The sequence below is a fragment of the Notolabrus celidotus genome, chromosome 23, assembly GCF_009762535.1.
Source record: "Notolabrus celidotus isolate fNotCel1 chromosome 23, fNotCel1.pri, whole genome shotgun sequence".
NCBI lineage: Eukaryota > Metazoa > Chordata > Actinopteri > Labriformes > Labridae > Notolabrus > Notolabrus celidotus.
The window spans coordinates 24013596-24032433 of NC_048294.1; the positions used below are offsets into that span (position 1 = coordinate 24013596).

At 38.7% G+C, this 18838-nt stretch overlaps 1 protein-coding gene across 1 annotated transcript in view; it reads left to right on the top strand.

Annotated features, from left to right (window-relative positions):
- The window catches only part of fxr2 (fragile X mental retardation, autosomal homolog 2), a 30183-nt gene that overhangs the window by 7129 nt on the left and 4216 nt on the right, over positions 1-18838 (top strand). The window contains exons 4-13 of the mRNA XM_034676133.1: positions 1327-1398; positions 4067-4215; positions 5760-5853; positions 6103-6219; positions 6311-6481; positions 6594-6672; positions 7358-7521; positions 9342-9428; positions 15040-15259; positions 16113-16292. Coding sequence (XP_034532024.1) covers positions 1327-1398; positions 4067-4215; positions 5760-5853; positions 6103-6219; positions 6311-6481; positions 6594-6672; positions 7358-7521; positions 9342-9428; positions 15040-15259; positions 16113-16292 — 1333 coding nt within the window. The remainder of the gene's footprint in view (positions 1-1326; positions 1399-4066; positions 4216-5759; positions 5854-6102; positions 6220-6310; positions 6482-6593; positions 6673-7357; positions 7522-9341; positions 9429-15039; positions 15260-16112; positions 16293-18838) is intronic.

An 18838-nucleotide genomic window follows, 5' to 3' on the forward strand; every position in this document is an offset into this window, starting at 1 on the left:
TTGAGCCTTCACGCTAACAGCTACAGTGTTCCCGCCTGTCAATCAAGTCAGTCATGTCCTTATTTGGGCAAAACTTGTAAACTTAATATCCTCTGAACTGTCGCGCTATAATAAATGTACCCCGTACAGTGTGTGCTGGTAGAGAAATGAGCTATTCAGACCGAAGCTGTTTTCTGAACCAGGCTGTAAACTAGGGATGGGCATTTCAAGCCAAAATGCTATTCGATAATCGTTGGCATCTATTTGACCATTATTCAAAATATTCCCCCCCTGACACACACTCAGACACGCCTGTCTCATTAACGGTCCGTTTGTGTGTCAGTCTCGTTAACCAGCAGCAGGACGAGGTGCTGCTAGTAGCGGCACTGACAGTGTCTGTCTGGATCTTTATGTCTGTGTTTCTGTGACGTGGCGTGGCGTGTGTGTTTACATTTTCCAGCCATGCTCAGTCTCTTGAAATACATGTGTAGTAGTGTGAGATTCAGAAACAGAGAAAATCACAGCGACTGTTGCAAATTTTTTCTTCTTCTTTTGCTATTTAATGCAGTTAGCATTCTTCTTCTACTGTTATTTAATGTGGTTAGCAAACAGCTTCAAGACGCTCTGTAGCCACCGTCTGGCGGGAATACTGTATTACAACCAGGCACCGGTAAAAATGATGAAAAATTATACTTTTAAAGTGAGAAAATATTCAAAGTAACTCTCGATTTTTACAAAGTGAATGAATATTTGAATATAATTGCCCATCCCTACTGTAAACATGTTTATTTCTGCTGTAAAGATCGTCTCCTTTGAATGGGTGTGTATCTGGTTTCCGGTACTTCCGCAGCCAGCCTCAAGTGGACACTCAAGGAACTGCAGTTTATAACACTTCCACATGGGCTTCTTTTTTTAAGCCCGAAGGTGGTCGCTTTGTTCCTCACTTTTATTAAGATCCACCATGTTAGACGTGTTAACATCTAACCTGAGTCTGAACTGAAGTAATGCGGCTTCTGTACTGTAATTAAAAGGAAATAGATTTAGATTTTTCAGGGTTGTTGTGAAAGATACATCTGATTAACCCTTTAGACTTGATTTATCGCTGGCTCTGTTTTGTATTTCATCAGATTGACTGTTGGCGAGCCTTCTGGTCTTACATGTAGAACAATGTCCCTCAGTTTGTTGTACAATAGACAGAGAGGATTTCCGTTTATGACTCAGTATAGATCATAAATACCAAAGCTTGCTGGTGTTGCAGCCAAGCCCACATTTACTGTCATCACATCTGACTTTCCAGGACAAACTGTGTCTTTGGGTGCAGAGTCTAACTATGTACCCTGCTTCCAGGTCTACTCCAGGGCCAACGAACAGGAGCCATGTGGCTGGTGGCTGGCCCGGGTCAGAATGATGAAGGGAGAGGTAAGTTCAAAGCCAATGACGTCCTGGACTACTGCTTAACATAGCATGACATCAGATACATTCAGTCTTCACTTGATGTGTTTGAATCCTCACATGTGATCACACCTATCACCTGTCTGCTCTGTCACTCTGACATGTAACCACTCCAGCTAAAGATGGATGGGTTTCTATTCACTCTATAGCCGACAGAATTAACTTCTTAGGGCCAAGTTCCACCAGATCCGTGTCCGGTCCGTCTCCTATAGGTTTCTATTCTAGTCAATGTGTTAACTTCCACTGGATCCGCTCTGTTGCGTTCCGGCTGCGTCTCTGATCAGGCAGGTCGGAGTCCTCCGGATCAGATACACAAGACTTCTCCTTTTGCCGGATGCCGGAGCACGACGCATCAATCTCAACAGAGCAGATGGAGCGGGACAGGAAGTCAGGTTTCACCAAAACAAAATGAACACATCCGGTTAATTTTCAGAATAAAACACTCTGTGTTATCACCAGATCGTATTTCACTTAACTACAACAACAAACCAAAGTCATGATGAGTGGAGCCAGGCCTGGAGTCAACAGGTCAGAGGTTTTCAGAGGACCAGAAAGACAACATGGATGAGGAGAGGAGGAGGAGAATCTTTGATTCAGTGATTATTGCGGGAGAACCTCGGTCACATGACTCCAGCTGTCCGGCGGTCCTGCTCCGTGCTGCGCTCTGAAAACACAATCGATGGGTGTTGACAAGAGATGACGAGAGATGATGAGAGAGCACATATCAGGACCGCAGCGGATCGAAGACAGATCTGGTGGAAGTCCCGGGTTATTATTATAAAATACTTTACCAGAAACTTTCGCCTCCAAGGCAACCTCTCTCCAGTCACCGCCAACCATATTTAGAAGCATAACTCCTCGTGTCCACTTCTGTAAATCCGCCTTTTCAATGTGAGAAACATGATGTAGAAACCATAGACTGTATTATTATCCATGACGTCACCCATCTGTTTCTGAAGCCGATCGTTGGCAGCAGCCATATTGGAAATGCTGAACTCAACATAACTGCTGTTGAGCGATTGTGATGTAAAGAGGCGGGCCTTCAGCCTCCTCTCCAACAGCTACAGTGTTTCCGCCTCTCATAATGGAAAACGTAATCTTAATATCCTTTGAAATGCCGTGTTGTGAAAAAATGCACCCCCCGTACGGTGTGCGCCGATCCAGAAATGATCTATCCAGACTAAACTCGTTTTTTGAACCAGGCTGTAAACATGTTTATTTCTGCTGTGAAGATCGTCTTCTTTGAATGGGTGTGTATGTGGTTTCTGGTACTTCTGGAGCCAGCCTCATGCGGTCACTCGATGAACTGCAGTTTATAACACTTCGGCATTGACTTCAATTCTCGCGGCCGGAGGAGAAAAAAAATTGTCTGCTGTGTGCAGCTGATGCGTCTTTCCATACATTTGTTAGCACAGGTAGAAACTGAGACCTTATTTACAGTGTTTTACCTTGTGAATTCTAAGAAGAGGTGGAGCGACTGGAGTAAACACCTTCAGCACATTCAGTCTACTGTGGAGATGTGTGTTTTGACTTTGTGGTGTTTTCAAAATCCCCCTTTCAGCCTCTTTAAGTCACAATGTATTCAAACATCACAGTCACACAACAGTTAATTACAAAACACAACATGTCGCTGTGAAGTGCAAAATACATTTGAAACCGTGCTGTTGTTTTTTTAATCCGGCCCAATTTTCCTAATCTGTACAGTGCCTCGGCGTGTGAAGGGATTGTTTGTCGCTTTGCTTCAGTTCAGTGGAGTGAAATGTTCTGTTTCTGTTTAGTCAAAAGGAGCTCGTCGTATAGAGAAGACTGAAATGAAACCAGCTCGCCTTGCTTCCTCTGTATCTCAGTATTTAATGATGAGCAATTATCTTTCACTCTGCCTCGGTGTGCCGTCGAATGCCCAGGAAGTTTTTTATTGAGCTCTGAGTGCTGCTGTACGTAGAGTGAACACAGGCCTCACTGCCGGCTGATGAGCTCACAGAGTCAGTCTGACTCTGACACAGTACCTTCATTAATATTTCCCACGCACCTCTTGTTTCCTCCGCTGTCAGAGCAGTACCCCACCAGTTTGCTTCTTTGGTGAACACTCTGGTTATCTCCTCCACCGACACAATCTGCAGGTTGAATAGTGGGTCAGTGGGATATGGAAAGGACGGCTTTGTAGTGCTCCTGTGCCAGGGGAGGTGCTGCTGGTGTAGTGCTGTTATTTGGAGCGGCCTGATAAGAGCCTGCAGGAATGTCTAGCGTTGACTGATGGCTTTAATTCTGTCCTTTGAGCATGGAGTGTGCAGTGTTCATCTCTCTGCCTCTCTCTCTCACTGTTCCATCTTTCCTGTCTCCACATTTTCCCATTTTTCTCTGCGTCTCATCCTCCTTTGTCAGCGGCGGGAGAGATGAGAGAGATATCTCATGAACCTAATGAAGCTGTTGACTGAATGTATCTGAAATGAGAAGTGTAATTTCTTAATTTGAGGACACACACATTTGGCTGATTCATCGTTCTAACAAATCAATTGAATACCACTGTTCTGCTCTGTTTCTGTCTCGATTGTGTTTTCAAAATTCAGTTTGCTTATCTGCGCTGTCAGCCTTGGGCTCATTGTGATGAATCTGTGTCTCTTCTGCTGTTTTTCAGTTCTATGTGATTGAATACGCGGCGTGCGACGCCACATACAATGAGATTGTCACAGCTGAGCGTATAAGGCCCCTCAACCCAAACAGCCCTTCTTCGAAAACCTCCTTCCACAAAGTCCCCATCCCTGTCCCAGAAGACCTGAGGGACATGTGAGTGATTTTATGATGTCATATTCACCGATCTGTTTGAAGTAACAGCGCTGCACTAAGTAAGGGATAATGTATGGTTAGCAGGTTATGTATGGGGCGTTGTTTGTAAGGTTGTGCACACTGAAAATACCAGCAACATTTCACCACATTTAGCTCTGAAACATCATAAAAACATAATGTTAATTTTAAAAGTCACTTTTTTTTATAACATTAAGAGGAATATTTGTGATCTTCTTCATGTTTTGTTTTTTTTGTTAAAAAGATATAAAGTTAAAATCAATGTTAAATCCTGTCTCCTACAGGTTATAGCTGGACTCCCTGCTATAAATGTTTTAAAGACAGTTTTGGAGTCCAGTAAGAGATTTCACAACGCTCAGAGACAGAACTGACCCAGTCTTTGGTACAGACAAGCTAAGATGCTATTGCTAAGTCTGTATAACTTTATGAAGCCTTCATTTTAGTATTTCAGCCAGGTGGCAGTGTGAATTTACATATCAGCTAAATATTTAGGATCGTAGAGCAACATTTAAAATCAAGATTTACATATAACATTTATATTTATATTTAACATTTAGATTTATATTTAACATTTAGATTTAACATATATAATTAATATTTATATTCATATATAACATTTAGATTTATATTAACATTTATATTTAACATTTATATTTATAATTTTTAACATTTATATTTAACATTTATATTTAACATTTATATTTATCATTTATATTATATATAACATTTATATTTAATATTTATATTTAACATTTATATTTAACATTTATATTCGTATATAACATTTATATTTAACATTCATATATAACATTTATATTTAACATTTATATTTAAATTTATATTTAAAATTTATATTTAACATTTATATTTATATTTAACATTTATATTTAACATATATATTTAATATTTATATTCATATATAACATTTAGATTTATATTTAACATTTAGATTTAACATTTATGTTTGACATTTATATTTAATATTTATATTTAACATTTATATTTAACATTTATATTATATATAACATTTATATTTATTTATATTTAACATTCATATATAACATTTGTATTTAACATTTATTTTTATATTAACATTTATATTCATATTTAACATTTACATTTAAATTTAACATTTATATTTATATTTAACATTTACATTTGTATTTAACACTTATTTAATATATTGTTCACAACAAAATTAAATGTGAAGAAGATCACAAATATTCCTCTAAATGTGATGAAATAGTTTCTCTTGATTGATTTAACATGACGTGTGATCAGTTTGCCTCTGGTGTTGCTCATGTTAGTGAAAGTTAATCACTGTTGTCAAGGGGTTTTGACCAATCAGAATCAAGCTTCTTACACAACCAGAAGATGAGTAAGTAAGCCGGGTGATGAGCTGAAGTGTAATGGGCAGACTCTGCGTTTCCTTGTGTGAATGGTTAAATTGACATGTCTGTAACCGTCCCTCTGCTGCTGATGAATAACAAAGCTGCCTCTCCTGTGGATTGTTTTCTTATGGACAGCTGTGCAAATGACAACATCCACAAAGACTTCAGGAAAGCTATTGGAGCCAACTGCATCTTCTACAGCGCCCAGACACACGAGCTCATTGTGCTGGTTAGTACACACTTCAGCTCACCTCATGAATGAGAGTACGACCTCGTTACTTAGAAGGAGGACAAACACAAAGGAGCTGTGGTATTCCTTTAAAACAATCTCTTTGTAAGCTTTTGTTGGGTTTGGATTTGACTCCAGCTCCTGCACAGTATCTTGCTCCTGTCTCCAGAAAGTAATTTAGTATATCAAAGGATCCTCCTCTTTTGGATTAGAAATGTAACTCTCTCTTTTCTTTGTTCATCTTCACAGTCAACAAATGAAACCACAGTAAAGCGTGCAACTCTTTTGAGTGACATGCATTTCCGCAGCATCCGAACCAAGCTTATGCTAATGTCCCGCAACGAAGAAGCCACCAAACATTTGGAGGTAAACACCCTGAAATATCATAAAGTCACACGAGTGCTGCTGCTACAGTCTTCCTGATTCATTCAAACGCCTGATGTCTTTCTCCTACCAGACAAGTAAGCAGTTAGCCTCTGCATACCAGGAGGTGGTGAAGGTCAGGGAGGACCTAATGGGCCTGGCCATCGGCTCCCACGGTGCCAACATCCAGCAGGCGAGGAAGGTAACCGGTGTCACAGCTATCGAACTGGAAGAGGAGAGCTGCACATTCAGGATCTACGGAGAGGTAAACACTTCACCAGATTAAATCTTTAAATGTCAGTTCTTGTCCTCATATCTGGATAGATGTACGGTGGTGTAATGTGGTCGTGTGTGTGTGTGTGTGTGCTGTATTACAGACCCCAGAGGCAGTAAAACAGGCTAGAGAATATCTTGAGTTCAAAGAAGACTACTTTCAGGTACCCAGGAACCTCGTAGGTGAGTGAGCAACGAAACATTCATGAGTGAGCTCATATTGTGTGTGTGACCACGTCCCATTCATCACAGCACACATTCATTACTGCTCCACATACACTACCAGTCAAAAGTTTGGAAACACCTTCTCATTCAAGGGTTTGTAGTTATTTTAAATATTGTAAACACTGTAGATTAATACTGAAGACATCACAACTATGACATAACATATATGGAATTATTGAATGAATAAAAAAGTGTTAAACAAAGCAGAATCTGTTTTATATTTTAGATTCTGTAAAGTAGCCCCCTTTTTCCTTCATGACAGCTTTGCACACTCTTGGTATTCTCTCAGTCTGCTTCATGAAGTGGTCTCCTGGAATGGTTTCTAATGAACATGAGCCTTGTCAAGAGTTCATTTGTAGAATGACTTGCCTTCTTAATGTGTTTGAGACCATCAGTTGTGTTGTTCAGAGGTAGGGTTAGTACACACTGTATAGCCCTATTTGACTCCTGTTGTAATCCAGATTATGGCAAAACCAGATTATTTCATAGTTTTGATGTCTTCAGTATTAATCTACAATGTTGAAAACAATTAAAATAAATTAAAACCATTGAATGAGAAGGTGTGTCCAAACTTCTGACTGGTAGTGTATATGCCTATTGTAAAGACGATATTTGAACCTTCTTGTCTTCCTCTTCCTCTCAGGCAAAGTTATCGGCAAGAGCGGCAAAGTCATCCAGGAAATCGTGGACAAGTCCGGCGTGGTGCGTGTTCGGATCGAGGGAGACAACGACAAAAAGCTTCCCCGGGAGGAGGTGGCGGCGGCCAGGCAGGGGGCAAGCAGGGACGACACTGCCAGCGGCAAAGAGGTGAATAGCCCCCGATAAACCCCCCTCCCCTTCTTTTGCTTTCTGAAAAAGCAAAGCTTCTTAACTGCAGCAGAGTGTATGTCCCACGTGCTTCTCTCTAAGTCTGTATCACTTTATGAAGCTTTTATTTTGGTATTTCCGCTAGGCGTCAGTGAGAATTAGTATAAAAGAGTAAATATTTAGATCGCAGAGCAACATTTAACATTTAGATTTAACATTTAAAAATTAGATTTAAATATAACATTTAGATTTAGATTTAACATTAAGATTTATATTTAGCCTTTAGATTTAGATTTAACATTTATATGTATATGTAACATTTATATTTATATTTAACATTTATGTTTATGTGTAACATTTATATTTATATATAACATTTATAATTATATTTAACATTTATATTTAATATTTATATTTCACATTTAGATTTATATATAAAATCTATAATTATATATAACATTTAGATTTAACATTTAGATTTCTATTTACCATTTAGATTTAGATTTAACATTTAGATTAAACACTTTAACATTAGTATTTAACATTTAACTCTTAGATTCATATATAACAATTACATCTATATTGAACATTTATATTTATATTTAACATTTAGATTAAACATTTAGCTTAGATTAAACATTTAACTTTTATATTTATATTTAACATTTGGATTTAACATTTAGCATTTATATTTGTATTTAACATTTAGATTAAACATTTAACATTTATATTTAACATTTGGATTTAACATCTAACATTTATATTTATATTCAACATTTAGATTAAACATTTCTATTTCTATTTAACATTTAGCTTTAACATTTAGATTATTATATAAAATGTATAATTATATATAACATTGATATTTAACATTTCTATTTCTATTTAACATTTAGATTTAACATTCAGATTAAACACTTTAACATTAGTATTTAACATTTAACTCTTAGATTCATATATAACAATTAGATCTATATTGAACATTTATATTTATATTTAACATTTAGATTAAACATTTAACTTTTATATATATATTTAACATTTAGATTAAACATTTAACTTTTATATTTATATTTAACATTTGGATTTAACATTTAATATTTATATTTAACATTTAGATTAAACATTTAACTTTTATATTTATATTTAACATTTGGATTTAACATCCAACATTTATATTTATATTCAACATTTAGATTAAACATTTAGATTAAACATTTATATTTAACATTCAGATTTATATATTACATTTATATTTATATTTAACATTTGGATTTAACATCCAACATTTATATTTATATTCAACATTTAGATTAAACATTTATATTTATATTTAACATTCAGATTCATATATTACATTTAGATTTATATTTAACATTTGGATTTAACAGTGATTTAACTTAATATATTTTTCACAACAAAATTAAATGTGAAGATCACCAATATTGCTCTAAATGTGATTTAAAAACGTGTCATTTAAAGATTCACTCTACATTTTGATGTTGTTTTGGAGCTCAAAGTGGAGAATTGTAGCTGTTATTTTCAGTGTGCACAACTTTACAAACGGCGCCTCGTAGAGTAGGTATCCTGTCTGCTTTGACATGTGTGGGCATCTAGTTGCACTTAGTCTCTGATGGGTTGGTATGTTTCTGTTCAGAGGGATTGTCTCTTATTTATCACAATGTACACTACCAGTCAAAAGTTTGGACCCACCTTCTCATTCAATGGTTTTTATTTATTTTAATTATTTTCAACAGTAAAGTGATATCTGTTATTAAAATACAAACACTCAACTCTTTACCCCCCTCTGTGGTCCTCAGGGCATGGTACCCTTTGTGTTCGTGGGGACTAAAGAAAACATCAGCAATGCCCAGGCTCTGTTGGAGTACCACGTGTCCTATCTCCAGGTGAGTCAGTCCTCCGTGTTCACCAGTAGAGGGCAGCACCATCCTCTCCTCTGTTTCTGTCACTCAAAAAAACACACGCTCTTCCTCTGACTGCATGTCTCCCTTCACTTTCCCATGAATATGCTTCTTCTTAGAATACCCGGTGACTTAGCTGAGGCAGGCACAGATCCTTTCTGGATGGGTCAGGGTGTCATGGTGAGGTTGGGGAGTGTGGGTGTATGTGCGGTGGGCTTCTCGTATTGGTCACCTGTCCCTCTCCCGTCCCGAAGAAAGCTGCTGAGAGCACCTCATTTTGCCCTTACCTCATGTGCTTTTATAAATAGCTCCTCTCTCTGCGAGGGGGTGAAGGGTATGCTGGAGTTTAGATTACCAGCTATCTGGACCCTCAGCGTTCCAAAAATAACACCAGACCTCCCCCCGTACCCTGCCTCACTTCCTTCACACCTCCTCTGAGGTTCAGCTGTCGTTGGTGGAGGCAGCTGTCACACTGCAAAGTGAGACCCCCCGACTCCCCCAATCAGCCCCCAATAAACCAGCAGAGAAACTGCTGTCACTGCAAGAGTCCAGGTCCCGTCTCCCTCATGTATCACACGGCACACGTGGCTCAACTGGAAGATTTTACTCTAAAAGTTAAAGTTGTTTAAAAGCCAGCATGCTACCTTTAACTCAGTCCTGGATGTCACTGTGTGTTGAGTTTGGTTGAATGGTAGTGGAGGGGATCCCCAGAAATATGACACTGATATGAATCATAGACCGTATGAATGAAGGAGCCGCCAGGGCTTCACCCATCAGATCGTGGACTACATTTTAGATGCTGGGATCATTTTTATGTCCCTCTCTGGTGCTTTTGGAGCCGGAGGCGGCCATATTTGGGTAAAAGGATACACATACATTACATGCATTGCTACTGCTACCACTCTACGCTGGTCAACAGGTTCTAGTGGTTACAATGTGTCAATCAGAAGTAGCCACACCCTGAAGCATACTCCACTATCAGTTAATCAATCAAATTTAGAAAGCACTTTTCAAACAATGACATTTTAACACAAAGTGCTGTACATAAGAACAACTTTAGGTAGAATCAATTAAAAAAATATATACAAAGACCCCCTGTCCTAATCCCTACCCCAGCCCAGACCCCAAACCCACCCCACAATCCTAAGGTTAAGAACACAATATATGCAACAACATAATAATAAAAACAATGAAAATAAAACAAATAAAATAAGTTGCTGAATGAACTGAGAAACTGCTCTCCTGATATCTTGATGAGGATACACTGGAGGTAAAATAAGATGTTAAAACTCAACGCAGGAAATGAAACTCACCAAAATAAAATACAGTTCTAAGATAATAAAACACTAAAATATTAAACCATTAAAATAAATTACGATGCTATACTTAAATAAATAAAATAGAATAAAAGTGACTAAAATTTGAACTAAATAATGATTAAATGAATGAATGCATAAATAAATGAATAAATAATGGATGACTGAATAATTAAATAAATAAGGAAATAAAGTAAGGTGAAGTAAAACACAGTTAAAAGCAAGACTCAAAAGGTCGGTCTTGAGTTTGCTTTTAAAAATGTTGACACTGTGTGCAGCCCTCTGATCTTCAGGTAGGGTGTTCCACAGACGTGGGCTGTGATGATAAAAAGCTGCCTCACCGTGGGTCTTTGTTCTAGCTTTGGTACCATTAAAATCAACTACCTGAAGACCTGAGGGCTCTCACTGGCTCATGATAAAAACAAATCTGATAAATAAGAAGGAGCAAGACTATTGAGAGATTTAAAAACCAATAAGATCATCTTAAATTCTAAAACATACAGGAAGCCAAGCAGAGACTTTAAACTTGGTGTGATGTGGTCTCTCTTCTCAGTATATCTTCAGTTATCTTTAAATTGAGACCATAAACTCCTCAGTAGAGTTTTTATTGTGGTCATAAACAAAGTGAGAAGTGATCACACAGAATTTATCTTCATTTTCAACAAGTGGAGTCACCATCTGCTCACTTCAGGGTTGAAGTTTGATTTGAGACACTTAAGCATTTGGTTTCATTCTGATCCCAAGAGTCTCCACCCTCTTCTTGTGGACTGTTTTTAGAAATGTTCTGATGATGTAGTCGAATATTTCACAGTCAAAATAGTCCCATCACCGCTCCTTTTCCAAATTCAGGGTCCCCTGAGACCAATCTAAACAACCAGGCGGGCTAATCTGTCTTATCCAGTTTGGCATCTGTGAATCAAAGTGGCTGAGAGCGTCAGAGCCAACACACACACTGTGAAGCTCTTTCAGCTGTTCTCATAGCACACAATGTGGAGTTCATGTGGTCTCTGTTATAAGAGATTTAGAAGTTAGGGGATCATGTCCGTCTCCAGTTTGTCATTCCAGACACATCCAGGATGTTTCAGCTGTTTGAGACGGACTCTTCCTAATTTCCAATTCAGAAGACTTTGATTGTTTGTGCTCAAACTCAGCCGACCAGACTTCTCTCAGAACTTTTTAGATGTTTCAACAGAAGTGAGTGAGACAAACGGCCATGTGCAGAGTTTTTTTTAAAGAGGAGGGGACTGAGTCTGCCCAAGAACTATCTGGAACATTCTGCGTCACTGCCCCTCAGTGGTGGAGTGAAAGACTTCATCACGAGCACAAAACAGGCCCAGGCTTGTACGCACGTCCAGCCATTAGCAATGAAAACTGGCTGTTTGTACTAATGGTGAAGAAAAAAATCAATTAGCGGCATGCATGATCCAGGTTAACGCCCCAACACAACATTACATTTAATGGAGGTAGACCCCACCATTACAGGTGCTAACGGCAGGATTACCACACCTGTTAGGCTGGTTAAAGGATGGAGGACATCGTGCTTATGGGTTACCGCTTAAGATGAAATATAAAATGTAAATAAAAGTACTTCAGTAGATTATTTCACATGAATGAATTAGAAGTTAGAACATAATTCTTAGGTAACCTACCAGCAATACTGTGAAGTGAATCCTTCCCAAACAACTCCCTTTTTTTTTTTTTTTTTTACCGGTGAGAAATCTTTATTGCCTGAGCTAGTTTTTTTTTTTAGTTTTTTTTTTATTAAAGTGATGCTTAACGATACAAGACAGGTGAGAGACATGACAATACCATACACAATATACAAAAAGTGAGAGACAAGACAACAAGTGAACATTACAGAAATTAGTGCGCAAATGTGCGTGTGCATGCGCGTGCGTGTGTGTGCATGTGTGCGTGTGTGCGTGTATGCGTGTGTGTTCATTTGTGTGAGTCCGTATGTGTGTGTTTGTGGGCATTTGTCTCCCCATATGTACAACTGCATCAAAATAGGACAGTAGTTTGGGACAAGCTGGGCGGGAGAAGGCAGCGAAGGCAATTCGGGAGGGGAGTGGAGAGGGGGGGGGTGGGACATACAAAACCAAATCATTAGAATAATAGATAAACACAATAAAAATAAAAATAAATAAAATAAAATAAAATAAAATAAAATAAAATAAAATAAAATAAAGGGGGGGTGAACTAGTTCAATGGGCAAGCAAGAAGCCCGGTCAACCATAACAAAGGGCTACAATTCCACAACCACCACCACTAACACCAACAATAATAATAATAATAATAATATTAATAGTAATAATAATAGTATTTATAGTAATAGTATTAATAATAGTATTATTAATAGTAATAATAATAACAAATAAAAAAATAAATAATAAAAACAATAAAAGTAATTAGTTTGATTTGATAAAAAATTTAGAATAAATAAATCAATAAGAAAAAAAAAAAGATCTTATAACTAAATAGTAAATATACATAGCCATGATAATACTAATAATATCCGTAGAACTAATCATAATTCTTAGTATCATTTACACATTGACCTTAACCATCATCATCTCCGCCCTTTCCCCTCACCCGGAAGTCCCAAACAACTCCTTTAACAAGTCCTCATCCTTCAATGGGGGGACAGGTGGTCCTCCACCTGGACCACGTTGGATGCGGTGCTTGTTGCGCAAAGCCGCGTTCATGTTTCATGTTGTCTACTGTGCGCCTTTCTACGATACGATGTACTTTATTGTCCCCGTAGGGAAATTTGTTTTTGATATCAGTGCTGCACATGTTACCTGCTCCTTCAAAAATCACCACTATGACACAAGAACACATAAATAAATATGAAAAAATACAATAAATAGTACACATTCATACAACACACAGCATAATCTTAAAGAGAGAGCACCATAACACTGACCCAACCCTAACAGGCTATTCACTATTTAAAATGTTCCTTGTTTGTTATCTTTGAGGATTGACTTGCTGATAACAGCTGTTTGTTCATTCTATACTCTTATTATAAAATGTCCATTTCTTCTTGATCTTCTCCCGGTCACACCGGTACCGCTCACCATGTTTATTGTTGTTTATGTGTAGTAGGCATGTGCAGTTTGAATTTGTTGGATCAGGGTTTTCCAGGAGGTTCCCTGGACATGTGACGTTTTGCACCAGCCTCCCTTTCATGGCGCAATTAGTTAATTGGCCGATTATTTACAGTCGTGCATGCAGCTAACGCTACGACCCAACAGGCCGTTCCATAACGGTACTCTAAGACTAATGGTCCCGTTTGTGTAATGCAGGCATGTCCAAAGTACGGCCCGGGGGCCAATTGCGGCCCGAGGTCCATTTATTTATGGCCCCAAGCTTCCATCTTAAAATGTGTTATTCATAGCACAAAAATGAATCACATTCTGAATTATCTGTACATTCACAGTTTCTTTCAAGCGCACAAACAAAACTAAAGTCAATCCAGAAACGTCTCAAAAAGCTTCATGGACTACTCGTATAATGCCAAAGCACTGGGGATTCTGCAAGACAGCAATAAAGAAGAAACACAAGAACTCTTAAAGCTGACAGGTTTTCAAATTAATGTTTTCATCATGATGTGAAAATGTTCTTGATGAACACTAAAAGTTCAGAAGACACAAAAGAGGACACAAGACAAGATCAAAATTATGAAATTGTACAGAAAAGGTAAAATTTGGTGGATAAAAAATGTTCAGAACTCAAGAAAATAATTATTTTGTTCTAAGAATGTTGTCTGTTGGTCAGAAAAGTCTCAAAAACAACATGAAAAAGAAGATTGATGAAATCCAGATCATGATCCTGCCATAGGAAAATAATGAGACAATATTTTTTCCCACTAACTATTTTATTGAGAAAACATTTAAAATAATTGTTATTTAATATTTCATAGATAACTTTTAGGATTCCAAAGTCTCAGTAGGAGCCACTGGCCCCGAGGTATTCTGACATTGCAAAAAGTTTGGACACCCCTGGTGTAATGGCTGGATGTGCATACGAGCCCAGGCCTAGAGCAGAGACTTCAGACCATGGATTGGTTAAAGCTCTATTATGAGCTCACCTACATCTTGTCTGACAAACAGTTCCAAGTTTTGGAATGAAACTTTGTCTTCTCACAGCAGTCTCAGAGTTTTACACTGAACAGATTCTTCATGGTCAAAGTGAAACATCTTGTCGTTCATGTTGGTCCTTTTTATTCGATTTGTATTCACACTGTCGACTTCTGTCTCCTTGTTCCTGTCCTGTAGGAAGTGGAGCAGCTGCGCATGGAGCGTCTCCAGATTGACGAGCAGCTCCGTCAGATCGGAGTTGGGTACCGCGCACCCGCCAGCCGAACCGGGGGCCCTGGTGTCGAACGGGAGAAAGGCTACTTGACAGACGAGAGCAGCAACTCACTGCACACCTCTCGCACCTACGGGGGCCGTGGCAGAGGCCGCAGGGCCTCCAACAGCCAGTACTCTGGATACGGTGAGAACGATGAGGCTGAAACATGACTCAGTTTGAGATATCAGAAAGTAAAACAGAAAAGAGAAGATAATTCTGTCGTTATAAACTCAGTGGGGATGTTAGGATACACTCAACCCACGGTTTGATTTGAATCCTGATTTTTGCTTCACTCATGATCCTCTAACATTTTTCACAAAAACTGGATTGAACTCAAAATCTAAATAACTTATTTTATTTCACTCTCAGATATGGACAGTTGTAATATATATTTGTTCTCTTATATTTCTTTGTAAACAAAGTCATCCTTTATCATTTTGAAGGTGTGCTGTAACTCAAATAAAACCACTGCACACTTGTTTTCAGCACCTTGCAGAAAAACTCAAAATGAGCTTACAAAAATACCTTGTTGGAAAATTTCAGAACAATTCTAAAGAAATGGAAAGTGGACGATTCCCAAATGAAAGTATTAAATATTAAAACAAATAAGGTCAATCTCTTTAAATAAACTAAAGAGCAGCTGATGCTCCTGGCTGTGAACTGACATGTTGTTCTTCATGAATATCAGGGAAAGTCAAAATGCTGCCAGACCTCAGACCTTAAACACAAAGGAGCATCCTGACCTGCTCGGTCTTCACCTGCTGCCTCCATGTCTGTTACGCTCCACTCAGTGAGTGAGGAGAGAGCAGCGCAAGAGACTTCATGATGTTGAACAAGAGGAGTGAAATGCAGATAGCGCCTTCTACTGTTTAAAAATAATATCACAATACAAATGTCGTTGAATCGATTTTAATCCACCCTTATTTGTATGGATTTTTACCGTCTTATGATTTATCCTTACATCCCTAAAACTAAATACTTGTGGGTTTTTTTCCAGGCACAAACTCTGAACAGTCCAACGCCTCTGAGTCAGACGATGTTAACGACAGAGACCAGCGACCCAGAGGCTTAGGTGGAGATGAAAGGGGCTCCAGGCGGGGAGGAAGGGGCCGAGGAGCTAACTCAGGACGAGGCCGTGGAGGGCCCGGGGCCAAGCCTTCTAACTCCATCAGCTCAGGTAAAAGAAGTTTACTGATAGACTCTCTTCTTGGAGTTTAGTGTAGTTTCAGGACCTTTAAGGACACTTGGAGCAGTTTTCACAGCCCTTTAGATCAATCCGTACTAGAGCTTTCCCCTAGAATATGAACTGAGGAGACTCTTGTTTTTTAAATGATGTTAACAGCTCTGTTTCTTAGCTGTGTCACACACAAAGCAATGGAGCAACATATTGGCAGGCTGTAAACTAAGTCTCAAATGTACCCCTCAGTGTTCATCGTTCAGAGGTTTTTACTTGGAGTCATATTATCATCAGAGGTCTCCTCCTCTCCAAAACAAACACTGAACCAAAGAATTTCTAATTAAAGTTCTGTGTTCAGACACTCTTGGAAGCCAACCTGTACCCAGGGTTTCTGCAGGGCATTAAAAAGCAGTAATAGTCATTACATTGATTTTGTGAAAATTAAGGCCTTAAATGGCATTAAAAATCATTACATTTGATTCTCAGTGGCATTCAAAATTCTTCCTGTAGTTTTCAAGAAAACTATTTATAATATATAATCATAATCATATAATAATATATAATTATAAACTGTGATTCACCAGATATGTGCATCTGTGTAAGCATGCGATAATTGTCTGTGGCCCGTCGGGTACATTTGCCGTACAACCAGATGTTTGTAAAGTGGCCGGCTGAACCGTGTGGAGAAAGAGACGGGAAATGGGGAAATTCAAATCCAGCAAAAATGGCTAGAAAACGTGGAATTAAAGGTGACATATCATGCAAAATGGACTTTCTAATGGTTCTCTACCTGAAATATGTTTCCCTGGCATGTCTACAAACCCCCCGAGAATGAAAAAAATCCATTCTGCCCCTGTTTTGATTTCTCCACCTTTCTGTAAATGTGTGTGAAACGAGCCGTTTCAGACTTCAGTGTTTTTGTTACGTAACAACAATATCCGGTCTGTCACGGAGTCAGAGCTCGGAGCTTGTTCAGCCCATAGACTGTATAAAATAATACTGAATCCCTCCTCTGTTTTTCATTACCTGCACACATGTGTGCTAACAAGGAGCTTAGGAGGGAGGCATGCTAGTTGTAGGCTGTCTTAATAAACACAAAGGTCGGTTTTACTCCCCACGTCTGCAGATTTGAAGATCTAGTGGATGATTTTTATTTGTCATGGATAAGTGCTAGCGCTAGTTAGCATAGCTACATAGCTACATGTTCATAGCTGTAGCTGTGTACCAAGACACACGTCTACATACTGACAAATAAAACAAGAAGAAACACTAAATCTGTGACCAATCCTTCAGAAAGGTCCTGCTGCCTTTCTGGCAGAGGTCGGTTTTACTCCCCACGTCTGCAGATTTGAAGATCTAGTGGATGATTTTTATTTGTCATGGATAAGTGCTAGCGCTAGTTAGCATAGCCACATAGCTACATGCTCGTAGCTGTGTACCAAGACACACGTCTACATACTGATAAATAAAACAACAAGAAACACTAAATCTGTGACCAATCCTTCAGAAAGGTCCTGCTGCAGGCGCCTCTCCATCAGGATCAGATTCTGGATCAGATTCAGAGGGTTGAAGTAACGGGGGTCTGTGAGCAGCCGTGTATATTCAGCCAACATGTAAACATTAGATCAACGTGCTGGAGAGCCGAGGGGACAGCCACTTCCTGAGGGGGCGTGGTCAGAGAGAAAACAGACTGTTCTGAGGAGGACTGAAGAAGAGGGTTCTTCAGGCAGACCAAAATCTGATTTCAAAGTGTTTTTTTGAGCATAAACTTTAAAGACATGTTTTGGGGACCTCTTAGACCAATATATATTGATGAAAAAAGCGTGATATGTCACCTTTAAGAGAATTCCTACCGCCCGACGATGGTCAAGACCGAGAAGGATTTTGCAGTGCTTGTAAAAAAAAAAAGAAAAGTTAAGCATGGTACAATGGGTGTCAACGCTGTGAAATCTCACATGCAGTCATCTTCAGCATCTACTTCGACCACCACCACAAACAGCACAACTGCAGCTGTAGCTCCCACCGGGGCCGCCGCTACCGTCGGAAAATCGAGCAGTCTTCGGGCATCTTTTAGGGCTAATGCAACGCTGCAGGCGGAGGTGCTCTGGTGTCTGAGCACTGCTGTGCAGCACCACTCATAAACATCCAATGAAAGCATTTCTGAATTGTTCCAGGCAATGTTTCCGGTTTCAGAAAGTCAAATGTTTCACCTGTGGAAAGGACAAAACTGTGTAATATAAGTTCACTCGGCTCCATAAGTTCTGATATGTTTAAGATGAGATATTTGTAGTGACAGTTTTCATACAAAAATCATCTTTTACAAAAAACAAACCTGTTTCATTTTACTTGAGTTCACGGTCATGTCATTACAAATGTTACAGTGTAGCATCAAAATGGCATTCAAAAGCATTACATTTGACTGGCTGATTTCTGCAGAAACCCTGTGTACCACATCATTTATTTCAAGCTGTATTACACAGTCCCTCCAGGAAGTTGCGATTTCGCGATCGCAACTATCGACGCAAATTCAACCAATCAGCGCGATT